The sequence below is a fragment of the Callospermophilus lateralis genome, chromosome 8 (genome assembly GCF_048772815.1).
Source record: "Callospermophilus lateralis isolate mCalLat2 chromosome 8, mCalLat2.hap1, whole genome shotgun sequence".
Classification (NCBI taxonomy): Eukaryota; Metazoa; Chordata; class Mammalia; order Rodentia; family Sciuridae; genus Callospermophilus; species Callospermophilus lateralis.
Window position 1 is genome coordinate 104,955,953 of NC_135312.1, and position 19,485 is coordinate 104,975,437.

Here is a 19,485-nt window from a genome sequence, read left to right on the forward strand (position 1 = left end):
GTGAGATGGTATCTTAGGGTGGTTTTGATTTGCATTTCTCTGACTGCTAGAGAAGGTGAGCATTTTTTCATGTACTTGTTGATTGATTGTATGTCCTCCTCTGAGAAGTGTCTGTTCAGGTCTTTGGCCCATTTGTTGATTGGGTTATTTGTTTTCTTATTGTTTAATTTTTTGAGTTCTTTGTATACTCTGGATATTAGGGCTCTATCTGAAGTGTGAGGAGTAAAAATTTGTTCCCATGATGTAGGCTCCCTATTTACCTCTCTTATTGTTTCTCTTGCTGAGAAAAAACTTTTTAGTTTAAGTAAGTCCCATTTGTTGATTCTTGTTTTTAACTCTTGTGCTATGGGTGTCCTATTAAGGAATTTGGAGCCCGACCCCACAATATGTAGATCGGAGCCAACCTTTTCATCTATCAGACGCATAGTCTCTGATTTGATATCAAGGTCCTTGATCCATTTTGAGTTAACTTTTGTGCATGGCGAGAGGAGGGGATTCAGTTTCATTTTATTGCATATGGATTTCCAGTTTTCCCATCACCATTTGTTGAAGATGCTATCCTTCCTCCATTGCATGCTTTTAGCCCCTTTATCGAATATAAGATAGTTGTAATTTTGTGGATTGGTTTCTGTGTCCTCTATTCTATACCATTGGTCCACCCGCCTGTTTTGGTACCAGTACCATGCTGTTTTTGTTACTATTGCTTTGTAGTACAGTTTGAAATCTGGTATTGCTACACCTCCTGATTCACACTTCCCGCTTAGAATTGCTTTTGCTATTCTGGGTCTTTTATTTTTCCATATGAATTTCATGATTGCTTTATCTATTTCTACAAGAAATGCCGTTGGGATTTTGATTGGCATTGCATTGAACCTATAGAGAACTTTTGGTAATATTGCCATTTTGATGATGTTAGTTCTGCCTATCCATGAACAGGGTATATTTTTCCATCTTCTGAGATCTTCTTCTATTTCTCTCTTTAGGGTTCTGTAGTTTTCATTGTATAAATCTTTCACCTCTTTTGTTAGGTTGATTCCCAAGTATTTTATTTTTTTTGAGGATATTGTGAATGGGGTAGATGTCCTCATTTCCAGTTCAGAAGATTTGTCGCTGATATACAGGAATGCCTTTGATTTATGCGTGTTGATTTTATATCCAGCCACTTTGCTGAATTCATTTATTAGCTCTAGTAGTTTCTTTGTAGACCCTTTTGTGTCTTCTAGGTATAGGATCATATCATCCGCAAATAGTGATAATTTAAGTTCTTCTTTTCCTATTTTTATGCCTTTAATTTCTTTCGTCTGTCTAATTGCTCTGGCCAGTGTTTCGAGAACTATATTGAATAGAAGTGGTGAGAGAGGGCATCCCTGTCTTGTTCCATATTTTAGAGGGAATGCCTTCAGTTTTTTTCCATTTAGAATGATGCTAGCCTGAGGCTTAGCATATATAGCTTTTATAATTTTGAGGTAAGTTCCTGTTATCCCTAGTTTTTCTAATGTTTTGAATATAAAGGGATGCTGTACTTTGTTGAATGCTTTTTCTGCTTCCACCGAGATGATCATATGGTTCTTATCTTTAAGTCTATTGATGTGGTGAATAACGTTTATTGATTTCCGTATATTGAACCAGCCTTGCATCCCAGGGATGAATCCTACTTGATCATGGTGCACAATCTTTTTGATATGTTTTTGTATACGATTTGCCAGAATTTTATTGAGGATTTTTGCATCTAAATTTATTAGGGATATTGGTCTGTAGTTTTCTTTCTTTGAGGTGTCCTTCTCTGGTTTGGGAATCAGGGTGATATTGGCCTCATAGAATGAATTTGGGAGTTCTCCCTCTTTTTCTATCTCCTGAAATAGATTATGGAGTATTGGTATTAGTTCCTCTTTAAATGTTTTGTAAAACTCTGCTGTATATCCATCCGGTCCTGGGCTTTTCTTGGTTGGTAGTCTTTTGATGGCTTCTTCTATTTCCTCCCTTGATATTGATCTGTTTAGGTTGTTTATATCTTCCTGATTCAATCTGGGTAGTTCATATGTCTCAAGGAATTTATCTATGCCTTCACTATCTTCTATTTTATTAGAGTATAGGGTTTCAAAATAATTTCTAATTATCGTCTGTATTTCTGAAGTGTCTGTTGTGATGTTGCCTTTTTCATCCCGTAAGCTAGTAATTTGGGTTCTCTCTCTTCTTCTCTTTGTTAGTGTGGCTAGTGGTCTATCAATCTTATTTATTTTTTCAAAGAACCAACTTTTAGTTTTGTCAATTTTTTCGATTGTTTCTTTTGTTTCGATTTCATTGATTTCTGCTCTAATTTTAATTATTTCTTGCCTTCTACTGTATTTGCTGCTGATTTGTTCTTCTTTTTCTAAGGCTTTGAGGTGTAGTATGAGGTCATTTATTTGTTGGCTTTTCCTTCTTTTAAGGAATGAACTCCATGAAATGAATTTTCCTCTTAGTACTGCTTTCATAGTGTCCCAAAGATTTCGATATGTTGTTTCTGAGTTTTCGTTTACCTCTAAGAATTTTTTAATTTCCTCTTTGATGTCTTCTGTAACCCTTTGTTCATTCAGTAGCATATTGTTTAATCTCCATGTGATGTAGGGTTTTTCCTTTCTCATTTTATTATTGATTTCCAATTTCATTCCATTATGATCAGATAAAATGCATGGTAGTATCTCAACTCCTTTGTAATTGCTAAGCTTTGCCCTGTGACATAATATATGGTCTATTTTTGAGAAGGATCCATGTGCTCCTGAGAAGAAAGTGTATCCGCTTGATGTTGGGTGGTATATTCTGTATATATCAATTAAGTCTAAGTTATTTATTGTATTATTGAGCTCTATGGTTTCTTTATTCAATTTTTGTTTGGAAGATCTGTCCATTGGTGAGAGAGGTGTATTAAAATCTCCCATGATTATTGTGTTGTGGTCTATTAGACTCTTGAACTTGAGAAGAGTTTGTTTGATGAACGTAGCTGCACCATTGTTTGGGGCATATATATTAATGATCATCAAGTCTTGTTGGTGTATGGTTCCCTTGAGCAGTATGTATTGTCCTTGTTTATCCCTTTTGATTAACTTTGGCTTGAAGTCTATTTTATTTGATATAAGTATGGACACCCCTGCTTGCTTCCGGGGTCCGTATGAGTGATATGATTTTTCCCAACCTTTCACCTTCAGTCTGTGTATGTCTTTTCCTATCAGATGAGTCTCCTGTAGGCAGCATATTGTTGGATCTTTTTTTTTAATCCATTCTACTAGCCTATGTCTTTTGATTGGTGCATTTAAGCCATTAACATTTAGGGTTACTATTGAGATATGGTTTGTATTTCCAGCCATATTTGGTTATGTATGATACTTAACATGATTAGTTTTTCCTCTATGCTTAGTTTTTCCTTTATTGTACTACCTCCCGTTGTTGGTTTTCATTGTTATTTTTCATTTCCTCTTCCTGTAATGTTTTGCCAAGGATGTTTTGAAGAGCTGGTTTTCTAGCTGCAAATTCTTTTAACTTTTGCTTATCATGGAAGATTTTTATTTCATCTTCAATCCTGAAGCTTAATTTCGCTGGATACATGATTCTTGGTTGGAACCCTTTTTCTTTCAGCGTTTGAAATATGTTGTTCCAGGATCTTCTAGCTTTCAGAGTCTGTGTTGAAAGATCAGCAGTTATCCTGATTGGTTTACCCTTAAATGTAATCTGCTTCCTCTCTCTTGTGGCTTTTAAGATTCTCTCCTTTTTCTGTATGTTGGGCATCTTCATTATTATATGTCTTGGTGTGGATCTCTTATGATTTTGTATATTCGGTGTCCTGTAGGCTTCTAGTATTTGGATTTCTTTTTCATTCTTTAAGTCTGGGAAGTTTTCTAGTATTATTTCATTAAATAGATTACTCATTCCCTTGGTTTGGACCTCTGTACCCTCTTGTATCCCAATAACTCTTAGGTTTGGTTTCTTGATGTTATCCCATAATTCTTGGATGTTCTGCTCATGATTTCTTAACATTCTCGCTGAGCTGTCTATGTTCTTTTCAAGTTGAAAAACTTTGTCTTCGTTGTCTGAAGTTCTATCTTCCAAGTGTTCTACTCTGCTGGTAATACTCTCATTTGAGTTTTTAATTTGGTTTATTGTTTCCTGCATTTCCAGGATTTCTGTTTGTTTGTTTTTTATATCCTCTATCTCCCTATAGAGTTGATCTTTTGCTTCTTGGATTTGTTTATGTAATTCATTGTCAAAGTGATTTTTCATTGTCTGAATTTGATGAATAATGTCTTCCTTGAGACTCCAGATCATCTGAAGCATGTATATCCTGAACTCTTTGTCTGACATTCCATCAGCTGCAGATATTACCTCATCTAATGTTGAATTGACCTGTATTGTTTGTGGTCCTTTCTTTCCTTGTCTTTTCATACTGCTCATGATTCTTTCTAGCTTTGTGAAACTGTTGAGCTAATGTTTTTCCCCTTATATATTTGTATTGTTCTTGAATAGCTCCAATATCCCTCTTTTTCGGAGAAAGACAATGTTAACAGATCCCAATATCAACAGTACATTATCTAAGGACAAGTTTTCATTATTAATACATTTATAGTTAGATTCTAAGACTATAGATATTGGATTTAATTATTACTTAAGAATATATTCCTTAGTTTCATAAAAGGCGTACCATATCTGGTGGCATATAGAAAACTTAATTTCAGACGAAGGATGTTATACTTAAAGAGAAAGGAGTGAGGGAATGAGGTTAAACTAACTTAGCACCTTTGGAGAACTCTAGCCACTCGACTGGTAATTTATGGAAGAATGTATAGACTCAACCTCCTATTTAGATAGTTACCCTATGTATAGATAGCAAAAGTTAGGAGATTGAAAGTGGTATAGAGAGAATATGAATTAAAAAAAAAGAAAAGAAAAGAAATAACAAGGAAGAAAAGAGAAATAAGAGAAGGGAAAGGGAAATAAGATAGAAATACAGAAAAAAAATGGGGGGGAGGTGGGGTATATGCAATTCCTCTATATTATATTACTTTGGTAATTCAGTTGTTCATGTTCAGTTCTTGGTTTCACATATGCTGAAGTTGTGGAAGAGAGAGAAGAAAAGAGAAAGAGAGGAAAAAAAAAAAGTCTCTCAGAACACTGTTTTCCTTGCTTCCAGTAGGTGGCGTTGTCTATTCCTAGTTTGAGCCTCTGTATTCAGGGTGGTGGGTATAGCCAGTGTGAAGGGAAATGAGCTTCCACCTGTATCTTCCCTACTCTAGTCTCTGAGGTAGAAACCAGGTGCCTCTACAGTTGTTGTTTTGTGTTGATAGCTACAAAATATTTTGTGGGAAATATTTTGAGTTATCGCAGCTAAGGGTGGGGGAGTTGGAAACCGGGTACCTGGATCAGCCGCAACTGTGCTGGTAGCCACACCCACTTTGATGGGTTTTAAGGGTTGATGGGCTTCCTGGAGACTAGCACTCGGGGGCGGGACCGGACTTCCTCCTCTGGTCTGGCTGAGCGGCTGGCGCCTTCCTGCTCCGGTCTGGCTGGCGGCTGGCGCGGCTTCCTGCTCCGGTCTGGCTGGGCGGCTGTCGCGGCTTCCTGCTCCGGTCTGGCTGGGCGGCTGTCGCGGCTTCCTGCTCCGGTCTGGCTGGGCGGCTGTCGCGGCTTCCTGCTCCAGAAGTCTGTTAGTCTCAATTCTCTCATCTTTAAAATAGAGTTAGTGCCTAACTGTGAAGATTAATATGAAGATTATATATGGTGTTTTCAAAATGCTTATGAAAATAATTATTCTAGGTCTTGTCCTTAGTAAATTATTAATATACTGAGGGTGTTAGTATTAATGAAGAGCTACTGATATGTTTATAGGTTAAGATAGGTGCTATTATACCATATTTAGGAAGATAATATTATTAATTTGATGATTTATCATATGTTGTATCTTATATGGCCTCATTCTCAAAGATATTAATAAATCACAAGAAGAAAATTCAGGCTCATAACCCTAAGGCTGCTTATGATCTGCTTCAGTTCTAATCTTATATAGGAACTAAGTGCCTTGAGGTTACACATAAAGATATGTACATTAAATATTATGATAATCTCTCTTCTACTTTAAAATTATGAAAAATATCAGTGAAATATTGAAATAATTTGCTGGCATAAATAACCCTATACAATTTGAGAGAGTTGGACAATATTGTCTAATAAACTATTGAGTATATAAAGTACTGAAATGCTTTGCTACCTTTAATGTATTTTTTAAATTTTACTATGTTCACTTACAAATGGTATTTAATATATTGCATATATATTTGACAGAAAGACATTAGTATGAGCTTGCTATGAATACTCATTGGCAGTGTGAGTAAACAACCAGTCAATCAATACCCATCTCCTGTATATTAGAAAAGTGCTTTGGTACTATGTTAAAAAGCTATTACAGATAAAATGAAAGGTTTTCATCCTGTGTTCATTCCTGCAACTTATCTAAGGAAACCCTAGGGCACTAGAGTTGCAGTCAGTCAAATCACACTTGCTATGTCTTTAATAAGTTTAAATTTTTTCACTCTATTTAGGTGACAGAAACATCAGACATAGTTAAATTAACAAACTGTTTCCTATATGTGGTGAAATAGAATTTGCTTCTATCAGATTAAAAAATACTTTAATATTATTTTCTGAATTAAAATAATTCAGCTCAAAAAGATATATGTTTTTCTAATAGCACACTGCTTTAACAGATAAAGCTGAAACTAGAATCCAGAGACTTTGTCCTCACTATGAAATTTTACAGAGTTGCAAACTCTCAAGTATGTTATAGCAAATGGATGTGAAAGATGGGGAATTAGAGCTGGCTTTTCATTTTGGCAGCTCTTCACAGGGTCCAGAGACTAGCATTCAGCTATGCAAATCTAGAAATAAATTTAACAATTCATCCAGAATTAATTAGGCTATTGAGGATTGACCGAGCTAATCAAAATCACAGAATACCTTTGTTTGTGCCGAAATACCTATTTATCCAGATATAATGGGAAAAGCATCAGGTTTAGACACTACTGTCAGCTATGAGCCTGGGAATCTCCCTTCTAATGCACAGGTCAAAAGCTTCACAAGATTGATGAACAGAAAATTACAAAAAAGGGAGTTGGCTATTCTCAAGGCACTCAAAGTCTAATCAACTAATGAATTGCCCTTTTCAACTCTAAAGACATTTCTGTCTAATGAGCCATTCTTTTTCTTGTCACCTTCAAGTTTATTGACAAATTCTTAGTCCTTAGCCTTTGTTTTACACTAAGCATATCACGGTGTGCATTCAATTAAAGTATTAACTCAGGTAAACTATAAAAAATGAGTTTATTAAAACCTTCTTCAGATCAGTAAATATTCCCAGGATGTTGGACTTGGCAAATTAGGCCCATGAACCAAGTTTGGCCTGTCACTTTTTTTTTTTTTTGTAAAAGAACTTGTATTGGCACACAGCCAAACACATACATTCCTGTATTTTCTATGCTACTGTCTAGGGCTGCTTTTTAGCTATATAGGTAATGTGGATTAGTGCTACTGACACTCCAAATATTTAAAGCCTAAAATATTTCTGTACAACTTTTCAGAAGTTGCCTACTTGGATATTTATTTATAAGTTATTTAAATATGATCTGTTGAATTCTGCTCATTCTTCAGGTTTAAGACACTAAACATAAGACATACAGAGCATACATAAAAATTGCTCTCATTTTGATGTGGAAAATCCATAAGTTACATATGTATTTTCTAAACCATCTTTGAGCCTTCTATAATCATGGAAACAGGATGAATTTTTACAATAACTATGACAATTGCTATTCCCAAAGTCTAACACAAACGAAAAAGTAAGTCAAGTTTGTCATGTCTAAATGTATTTTCTAGTCCCTGATAGTAGTATTCTACCAGGTCTATTTCTTTTGAGCCTGTCATACAGAACAATTATCATTTTTTTTTCTCTTCTTAACAACCAATCAAAATACAAATTCCTAGGGTTAATATTCAGTCAGAAGGAAAGCAATCTGATTGTCCCATGTAAATCACTAACACACACACACACACACACACACACACACATACACACACACACACACACACACCATCATCTTCAATGAAGTGTCTGTTAAGTTCCTTGGCCATTTTAACTAATCATTGGTTTTCATATTGTTGTCTTTTAAAGTTTTTTTTTTTTTTTGTATATTTGGAAAACACTCCTTAACAGATATGTCTTTGCAAATATTTCTTCTAGTCTGTGGGTTTTCTTTTAATTCACTTTATCATGTCTTTGACAAAGGAAAAATAATTTTAATGAGATTAAGCTTATACATTATATTTTTAATATCATATCTTTGGTGTTCTATTTAAAACTATATCATCAAACCCAAGGTCACATAGATTTTTTTCTTTCCTTATCATCTAGAAGTTTATAGTTTTGTTTATTTTGTATTTAGACCTGCAATCAAATTTTAGTTAATTTCTGTGAATAATATAAGTTTAGAACCAGATTATTTTTTTTTTCTAACTTGTGCCCTGTGGTCCAGCATCATTTGTTGAAAAGATTATCTTTCCTACCCTGCATACACTTTGTTCTTTTTCAAAAATCAGTTCACTATATTGATGTGGGTCTATTTTAGGATCTCTATTCTATTCCATTGATATACTTGCCTATTCTTTCACCAATACCATACCATGTTGATGGCTACTTTTATAGTGAGTCTTGAAGTTAGGTAATGTCCATTTTCCAATTTTGCTCTTCCTCTTCAATGTTGTTGGTTGCTCTCCCGGATCTTTTTCTTCTGTATAACTTCATAATCATTTTTTATATCTAGAAAATATTTTTTCAGGATTTTTATTGTGATCATATTGAATATATGAAGGTAGGAAAAACTGAAATCTGCATAAGATCTAATGTCTTTCTCCCTATAAACATATAATATCTTTCTATTTATTTAGTCAGTCTGATTTTCTTAATCAGAATTATAATTTTATCATATAGATTTTATATATTTTGCTAAATTAGTACCTGATTATTTGATTTTTGGGGTGCTAATGCAAATGGTATCATGTTTTTAATTTCAGGTTTTACTTGTTTCTGATATATAATAACCAAATTAACTTCATATATTATCCTTATACACTGAAATGCAGGAATAATTTTGTGGACTCTTTTGGATGTTCTGCATGGACAATTTGAATAAGTTACTCTTTATTACTAGTTCCCTTAGTGTTTCTTATCATGAATGAATGTTAGATTTTGTTCAATGCCTTCTGAGTGCGTATTGATAAAATTTTGTGATTTTTTTTTTCTGTAGCTCATTAATAGGATCTATTACACTAATTTTTCTGAATGCTGAACAAATCCTAAATGCCTGGAATACATTACATTTGATCACGGTGTATAATTTTTATAGGTTTTTAGATTTGATTTATTTATAATTTGTTGAAGATTTTTCATCTATATTCATGAGAGATATTGTTCTGAATTTTTTTTTCTTAGTATTGTTCTCTGGTTTTGGTATTAGCGTAAAGCTAGAATCATCAAATGAGTTAAGAAATATGTCCCTTTGCTTTTTGATCTTGAAAGAAAAATACAGAGAATTGGCGTAATTTGTTCCTTATATGTTTGGTAGAACTCACCCTTGAACTCATTTGGACCTAGTGTTGTTTAATAAAACAAATGTATGATTCAATTTCTTTAATAGACATAGGCTTATTTAGATTTTCTATTTCTAATTGTATGAATTTTAGCAGATTATGTGTTTCAAGAAGTTTGTCTACACCATCCAGGTTATCAAATTTATGAGCATAGAGTTGCTCTATTCTTTATTTTAAGATCTGTGGTGATGTTCCTCATATTACCTTCAAAGTGAATAATTTTTATGCTTCCACTATTTTCTTACTTAGGCTGATTTGAGCCTTATTAATTTTATCTTTTCAAATAACCAACTTTTATATTTTTCCCTACTAATTTTCATTTTCAAATTCAATGATTTCCACTCTATTGTTATTGATTTAATATTTTTTTCTGCTTGCTTACTTTGGGTTTAAATTTGCTCTTTTTTTTTTCTAATTTCCTAAGGTGAAGTGTTATATTATTGATTTCGATGCTTTGTCTTTTTTAATATGTACATTCAATAAAAAATCTTTTTAGAATGAATACTTTACAAAATGTTCAGAGGCAGGATCTTTGTCTTCTCATGCATTGTGATCAAGAACTTTAAGTTCCTGGATTTTCATTTGATATTCATAAGGTGTTGGAGAAGATTCCCCCTTATTCTTATAAGATGTATATCGAAGTTTCATTTATACCTTTCTCACATGATAAATTAGAAAAAAATAAAACTTAAAATCAGCATCAGAATCTACCTTATATAGAGTTATGAAAATTTAATAAGTCAAATATTTAAAACATGCCTGACAAATAATTTGTTCTCAATATATTCTCACATTTGTTTTTACTCATGTCCTAATTGTATCCCTCTGTGGGATATAATTTTTCTTGGTTCAGGTTTCAAAAGGAAATTATTCTACATAAAAAAGGAATTCTTTACCAAGTTGTTAATGTCATGCATACCACTGCATGATTAGACTAAAATTTACCCATACAAAATTCAGTCAAAAGGGACAAATTAAATGAAATTGAACAGAAAAGTTGAATCACAATTGTACTATATTTATAAGACTATTAAAGTAATATAAAAATCACAAATTAAAAAGAAAGTGAGGCTTAATATTGTTAACATGTTTAAGTATTTGAAGTAATATCAAAACATAATCTCGTCTGTAATATAATATTGTCCTAATTACAGAGTTGTAAACAGGATTAAAACTGAAATTCCAATATCACAAAAGAATCTTTGTTTTACTGTTTTATAGAAAAGACAGTTTTTATTCATAGCTTTTCATAACATCTCAATCTCATCAATGTTATTGGAAGAAATTACTTTTTATTTTAGTTGTTAAATAATATTATTTCTACTTGTGATAACAACTCCTTAACACTTTAAGAAATTTTGCAGAATTAACTCCATTCATAATTGCATCTTTGGAATTTTACTGGCTGTGGTCTCCTTAGGACACTTTTAATATTCATTTATCTCATATCTTACTAGACTCTTTTCCCCATTAGACCTTTCCTCTTTTTTTCTCAATAGAGTATATGAAAAGTTATGCATTATCATTACCATTTCTGCTTTAATAACACTGCCTATTCAATGTCTGAACTCTGAAAAAATCATATGGATAATTTGGTCCCTGGAAACATGAGTTTCCCAGGTGTTTGTGCATAGACAAGGCTTCATTTACTAATGGGGAAGGAAAATTTACATTCCAGTTAACTCTTGTTCAAGATACGTGAGAATGTTTTCCCATATTCTTTCCATTGTTTGTTATCATTAAACTTTTATATTTATGCCATTATGAAAGGTTTTGGCTTAAAGTTTCATCTCCACAATTACTTAGGTGGTTAAGAACTATTTTTTTTCTGATTATTGTTAGCCACGTGTATTGACTAATTCATGGAGCATTTGTTCAAGTCTCTTCTTGATTATTTTCTTTAATTTTTTTTGACTTTTTCTTATTGATTTGTAGAAGATCTTTATTTTGCATTTATGATTTATGGGTCACAGTAATGATTTCCTCCTGGCTGACTTGTGTTTTTGTCTCTTCTAGTATATTTAGATGAAACAATACTGTGAATTATAATGCAATCAAACTTATAAATTATTTTCTTTATATGAGTACTTTATGTGGTGTTTAAGAATCTTTTCCTATTCTATGTTAGAGGAAGTATTCATTATCAGTCATTCTTGAAATATCAAATTTAATGTTCAACTTCTACATTCATATTAAAGCACTTTTTTTGTTTTGTTTTGTTTTGTTTCCCTCTTGCTTCCTTGAATTTCAATCAAGGACCATTTCCCTTCTGTCTGAAGAACATCCCTCAGAGCTTACTAAGACAAATTTGGAAATGCATTTTCCCATTCTCTTTGCTTTCTTCCTTCCTTTTTCTTTCATCTTTTAAAAAAGATATTTATTTTAATTTTGTGTGTATACAATTCCAACATTGTTTTTTTTTCTTGTGCCATCATGTATAGTTTATTATCTCACTGTCTTGTTTCTGCTTTTGTTAATGAAATATTTTCTTTCTAACTTTTCTTACTATATAGGTAATATGTATTTTTAATTCCTATTACTTCATTATTTCTCTTTGATTTTCTCTGATTTTACTCTAAGTGTGCATTAGTGGAGTTTTCTATTTGCTTTGCTTGAGATTTGAAAAGCTTCTTTAATATACTGATTGGTGTCTTTTACATTTATGAAAAACTCACAGCTACCATTTACTTTAAATGCTATTTTAGTACCATTTTATCATTTTGGGTTTCTACTGAAACCCATTTTCAGTAGCTTTATTGTTTTGTTTTGTTTTGTTTTTTTAATCTTTGTCTTTCTGCTTTTCTTCATTTAAAATTTCTTTTAGTCTCTTTTTCTTTTATTATTTTCCCTTTTCATTTGTTCTAATCTCATTTTAAGTACAATGGTTTAATAATTAATTTCACTAATTACAGTGTCTGCTTGGTGCTTTTACAAACCTGTAATGTTTTTTTTTTTTTTTTTAAGATCTGAATTCATTGTCAAAAACTTCTATTCTTTTTTTTTAAATAAACATAGTAAGTTTTACAGTCTTGTATTTGTGACTTCTGTTTGATTTTGTTTTTGCTTCTCTAATCATGCTGTCTTCTCTTTTTGTGTGCTGTTATAATTGATAATTTGACAGGTATTAGAAATATATTTTTCATAACAATGTTTAGATGTATGCAATGATATTAACTTACTCCACAGTGGAAAGTTGCCTTTTTTATGAGACATCAAGATAAAGGTGGTCTACAAACCATACCATGATAAAATCCTAGCAAGAGAGGGGTAATCTATTATTTTACATATCTCACATGCCTAGAAGAACATCAAGTCCCATAAAAGCACTTAGATGTCACATAGCCACCTACTCAATATGGAAAATCCTCCAAGGAATGTATGATTTCAGGTATAAGCTCACTACAACACAGGCTGGGCAGTTAGTTCCTTACCATCTTGTTATTTCTTTCAAGTATTTAAGAATATATTATATATATTTATATCCAGTGTTGCCTATTTCCTGTACTTTTAAAATTCTTTTTGTGGATGAGTTTGTCTGAATTATCTAGATCACTGTTACCAAAGAAAATAAATTTTAGATTATATTTTAATTGTTTTATTTTAATTTTATAATATATATTATTAGAAAATCACATAATATTTTAAGGATACATAATTAGTCTAAATTTTCAGTCATTTAATTATAATAAGCTAGTCTATATCTCAGCCAGTCCAAATTAGGTAAGCATTAACAATTATTTTTGTAGCACCTGTTTCTTGAATTTCTTAACATTCTTGAATGTCACCAGAATTTCCTAGCTAAAGGAGCATGTAATTCTGTGATAAAATTTGTCTTATTATGAGAATAATTTATTCCATCAAAGATTTCTAAATGTTATCCTTTTTATAATCTATTTCTGGATTAATACTATATTATTGTATACTTTTAATTAACAATGTATTTTCTTACTGGAATAGAGGAAGAAAAAGTACATGTCATATGGAAATATTACTGTTAAATTTTTTAAATTAATTTCTATAATAGGATTTATAAGCATAATCATGTCAATTAGATATAGGGCTATTGGACAAATTATTCAATAAAATAAGTCCATAGGTAGAAATTTGAAAGTATATCAATATTTAAAATAGCATTATTCTGATTATGATAAGCTCTGTTATTGTTATTACAATAAATAAATAAAGCTTTACTTTAAAGATTTAAATCAAAGTTACAAGTCATTCTTTTTAACTCCAATGTGATTCACTCCTAATATTTTATTATTTTCTATACTATGTTAAAATCACTTTATATCTTCCCTCCAACTTGCTATCACCACATTCATCACCCAGGTGCTATTAAAATTAATTTCCACAAGTGGTTCCTCTTCATGGATTAAGTTGTACTCATAATAGTTGTATTTGGGGCTTTAGTTTCTTCTGAAAGAAAGTTCCAAATTTTTGTAACTTTGAAAACGAATTATTAATAGTCCCCTAAGCCAAGTTGTGAAGATGAGAATATGTAGAAAAGAAAATAAATTTAGAATAGTCAGGAAACTATTCTGCTTTACTTTCCGTTTTCCTACCTAATCAAAAGCATAGAGATGGACTAAAAATGGCATTAATAATCTTTATATCAGGAGATCAGAGGCAACAGCATAACTGTGACTTCTTTCCTTCTGTGGTTTTTGGTACTGAGCATTGAATCCAAGGTTCTATACTACTGGGCTATATAGCAAGTCATTTTAACTTTTTTTTTTTTTTTCAAGGTAGGGTATTGCTATATCGTTGAGGCTAGCCTTGAACTTGCAATCTTCTTGCTTCAGCATTCTGACTTGCTGGGATTACAGGAGTGTGCCACCATGACCAGTTTCTTTTCTTGAGTTCTTGAGATGGCTTTTAATAAGATACAAAGTTTGTGAGTCATTAAAATACTAAATTATTTCAAAACATTGAGTACCACATCTTAATTGACTCTGAACATTTTTAACTTTATCAGTGTAACAAATAATACTTAATATCATGTGATACATGATTCTACTTAAAATCAATTTTAATGGGATTACAGCTCAATCCATAGTTATTGATCAATCCATATTATTGCTTCATGTTGTTAATAGATATCTAGACATATTGACTTGTGTATAACTGATGAACTTTACATGTTTATAAGCATATCATATATTATTAAAGCATTTTTAATTAAATTTAAAATTAAAAATGTTTAACATTTTTAACATTTGTGAGATAAATGTGTATTGGTTACAAAGGATCAAAAAGACTGGTTGGCAGGTGCCCTAGCACATGCCTTGTAATCCCAGCAATTTGGGAGGCTGAGGCAGAAAAATGGCAAGTTCTAGAGCAGCCTGAGCAACTTAGCACACCCTGTCTCAAAACAAAAAATTAAAAAGACTGGGGATGTCAACCCATGGAGAAGTACCCTGGGTTAAATCCCTAGTATACCCCCGCCCCCAAGAAGAAGAACAACAACAACAAAACAAAAAAAAAAAAACTGGGAGTGGTAAGCATATCAGTCTCAAATTTCTTTTAAAGAAATCTGCTGCAGTCTGGTTGGGCAAAATAACCGGGAGGCGACAAGCAACTTGAAGGTGAAGTGGGAACTGCTTTATTGCAAGGGAACTCAGCGGGAACTGAGTGGGAACTCAAGGTAGCAGGCACCCAAGGTAGCAGGAGCCGCTTTATTGCGGGACAGCAGAGGTATATATACCTAACTGATTACACACAGCTTGACTCAATTAGCATCATCTAGATACAGCAGTCAGCCAATAAGGAATCCCCACCATCTTAATGGCTCCGTGGTGTTGCTTCACAAACCACTCCTCCTGGCAAACTGCCAGGCACCATCTTGACTTGATTTGCAGTCCCCAACCTAAATCTATCTGCTAAATTTATTTAAAGCAATAAGCATTTGGTTTAGAGTAGTAGCCAGTGAAAATTATTGGTTTTGTGTATGAAGTTCTATATAATGTAGCATGGAGGTGAAACCTACAGCATGAAATAGGCAAAAAAAAAAAAAAAAAAAAAGAAGAAGAATTTTCAAAGTGGATATAATTAGTCAATAGTGCATATTACCTAGATTATTTTTAAATAATTTTTAAATATAGTCTTCTACTTAAAGAAAATTTTGTATGCATGATATTATTCCCTGTTTTAGCAATTCTTTATTATGATTATGAATCCTCTAAAAAATATAATTTAGAAAGATCTACCACATAGTGTTATACCAAACTTCAGCTTTTATTTTAAGATGTCATATTATCTAATTATCATTCTGTCATATAACTATAAAAATAAAAATAATTCAACTAGCCAGAGACTTAGTTCTAGATACAGGAGTTTAGTGAAGAGATTCCAGGGTGACTTAGTACCAACTGTATCTCTAAATGCCAGAATAGCCAAGGTTATCATGCTGTTTTAAGATCAAAGTTCCCATTATCTCCACATAATTTAGTGAGGAGCAAGAAGCTGTAATTCAGTAATATAGAAGCAAAATTATTGATAATTTGTATATAAAGTTTTCCATGATGCTATTACTTTGTGTTCTCGCTGTAAGTTTTTAATTAAAAAAAAATATGTAAACACTTAATCTGAAAATTTCAAATGGTTCCTAATCCTAACTAGTCAAATGTATTTCCTTTTTAGTCATTATATGTACTTATTCATGTATATGTATATATGCATGTGTGTGCAAGTATGTGACTGTGTGTATATATGTGAATATAAATATATACATATAACAGAATGCATATATTAGCAAATATTCTCTGTACTGCCCATGAAGCATTAAGACAAAATGGGAATTTGGACATGTTATCACTAATGGAAATTAGTGATAACGTGATAAATTAGTGATAAACTGTCTATAATATCGTAATTATTCAAAGTTCTTATTGACCTTTTCTTCTTACCCATTTGCTATTTTTACTTTTCTATGAACTAAAAAACAATTTGAGCCGACCCTCTCTCCAATAGAATTTTTTAGTTTAATGAATGTTTCTGCCCCCTTCTTTGACAACAGAAAACAGTGATGACAGATGTGTAGAGTAAACTGTGACTAAAAGAATATGAGTGCTCATTCTAGTTTTGCTTATTTTCATAACACATGACAATGTGTCAGCCAGTTGGGAAAACTCATGGGTCATTTAACATTAATACTTATCATGATCATGGGGTGACTGTTGACTTAATGTTCAAGCATGGCTTTCTGATGCAAAAACATGTGCCACTTTTAGCATTGTGATTTGTGATGTTACCAAAAAACAAAGAACATAGAATAGTTACATTCTATAAAACTCACTTGATTAGCACAGGTCTTTTCCCTCAAAAAATTAAAAATAGGATTAAGAATAAGACAAAAAGAAGGTAGAATGGTAGAAAGGAAAGAGAGTCTTTTGTGGAGAATATGGAAATGGTTTCATGTGATCATTTTATTCCCAAATAAAAGACACCTGTTTCTCCACTCAGTTCCCATGAAAAATATTATCAACTATAATGAAAGGACAAAGGACAATTATTCCACCCCTTCATATTGAAATTTAAATAAGAATAATCATTTGCAATATTTCTAAGCTGGCTAAAGCTGAGCAAAGTCAAAATGCAAGACTAAGTTATTGTGTAGACAAGTTAGAGTCTATGAATGTCAACAAGAAACCAAAGGGCAAGCTTCACATGGATCATAATTAATATTATTTCAGTCATCTCTGATGATTAATTGGCAATGACATAGCTGTTAATTTTCCCACATGGTAAAAACTGTATGAAAACAGAAAAGAAAAGCCAAATCCATAATTTTCAGAATTTCAGGCTTTTTTTTTTTTCAGTACACAGTGTATTGAATACAGTATTTCCCACATCTGGATATGCACACTAACTCTGAGCCACATCCCCAGCTCAGATCCAAATTTCAAATAATATATTTATATTTCATAATTATTGACAGAAGGATATATTTTGGTAGTTAAAAATATGATATTAACTTTAAAATTTAAGGATCAGGAAGTGACTCTATCGATACTAATGAGGACAGCTGACAGAATTACACTCAATTGCTGTTTTATTGGTGAACTACCGTTTTGGTTTTTTCTTTTCCCCTCTTTCAACTTCCCAAATAAATCTTATTTCTTCACAGTTGATTTATGTTTCCCAGCATACTGAAGCATTGTACCCATTCAGCTCTGCTACTGTTCTCTGAAGCCAGCCAGAAATGATCTCACTTCACCTACAATATAAATCCATCAGTGAATAAACAACATCATTTTTATTTCAATGCCAATGACACACTACATGTTGATTTGGCAGTTAAATAATTTATCTCTCTTTTGGGTGCAATCTGCCAGGCTTATTATAACTCTACTTCTGATATTCATTTCATGTTTAATAGTTTTTGCCTCATGAGAATGCTTGTCAATCAATTAAATTGAAATGTCATTCTGACCTTTTGTTGGAAGCAGTTTACTCTTTTTTTTCATTTTATTACAAGCTTTTTTATCTTTTATTCAAATTAAAAGCCCAAATCACTGGTATTCAGAAACTTTATGCCAATTAATGTTACAAAATTACATGCTCATCAATATACTGATGCTTTATCTTTACAGAGGTGATCCAGTTGAGTCTTCCTGAAGATCAGAAACTAAGCATTACTGCAGCAACTGTAGGACAAAGTGCTGTCCTGAGCTGTGCCATTCAGGGAGCTCTGAGACCCCCCATCATCTGGAAAAGAAACAATATTATTCTAAATAATTTAGATTTGGAAGACATCAATGTGAGTATATAAGTACAAGTGCTTTATTAAGTGTATATGCAGCATGATGCATTCTAGACTTTGTGATGTCTAGTGAACTTTAATTAGTAATGGATGTAGAATAGAAGAGAATCATTGGAACATTAGTGTATCCATCCTACTGGCTGGGAGGTATACCACAGATCATTTTTAATTATCCAAATCATTAGTGTGATACATAGATTATATGGCAATGTGTTAGTGAGAAAATACACTAAGAAATCTACATCTAGAAATTCTTTCTATAAATATACTCATGTGAACTCAAGTATGTATGTATAAAATTGTTCATCTTTACGGTGTTGTGAGAATAAAAAATTAGAATAGCATCCATAGAAAACATGAGGGCATGTATGAATGTGTATATATCAGTTATTTTATAGCTTTTACATATGCTAATATGAAAATATATTCATGTGTGTTTATGTAAAAATATATCCTGTTTTATTTTAGAATGCTTCTAATTCTTTTTTATATATGTAAATGTATCTCTATTTAAATATATATAATTTAAGTAATACATAATTTAAATATATATAGATTAATTTATAGAAAATTTCTAGAGCCATATTATAAAATGACTCACAGGATGAAATGATTCTAGGGAAGAGGATAAGGTCAAGAATGGTATTCATACTTACTTCCAAGAGATTTCTTTTTTTTCTACTTGTATTTCTAACATAGGCCTATATCAATTTTTTAAGAAAACAGTGTGTTAGAAATAATACCATGGGCTGGGGTTGTGGTTCAGAGTTAGAGCACTTACCTAGCATGTGTGAGGCACTGGGTTCAATTCTCAGCACTTCATATTAATAAAGTCCATTGACTTTTATATTAAGAAAATATAAAAAAATACCATAGTGTGATTACTTATGAATAGTTTCCTGATGCCTATGGTACACATTCTAGAAAGCACCCAAATTTTTGTCTGGCATAAATAGCTTTCAATGAAAGAATTACTTGGTACAAATCTATAATACTCTGATTCAACAATCTGGGATTAGTTCTGGTTTCACTAGGCTGAGAAGCAGCAAAACAAT

General features: G+C 32.1%; 1 protein-coding gene across 3 annotated transcripts in view; it reads left to right on the forward strand.

Moving 5' to 3' along the window:
- The window catches only part of Fstl5 (follistatin like 5), a 722,640-nt gene that overhangs the window by 455,429 nt on the left and 247,726 nt on the right, over nt 1-19,485 (forward strand). For all 3 annotated transcript variants that reach the window (XM_076864750.2, XM_076864751.2, XM_076864749.2), the window contains exon 6: nt 18,261-18,427. In XM_076864750.2, the coding sequence (XP_076720865.1) occupies nt 18,261-18,427 (167 nt within the window). The remainder of the gene's footprint in view (nt 1-18,260; nt 18,428-19,485) is intronic.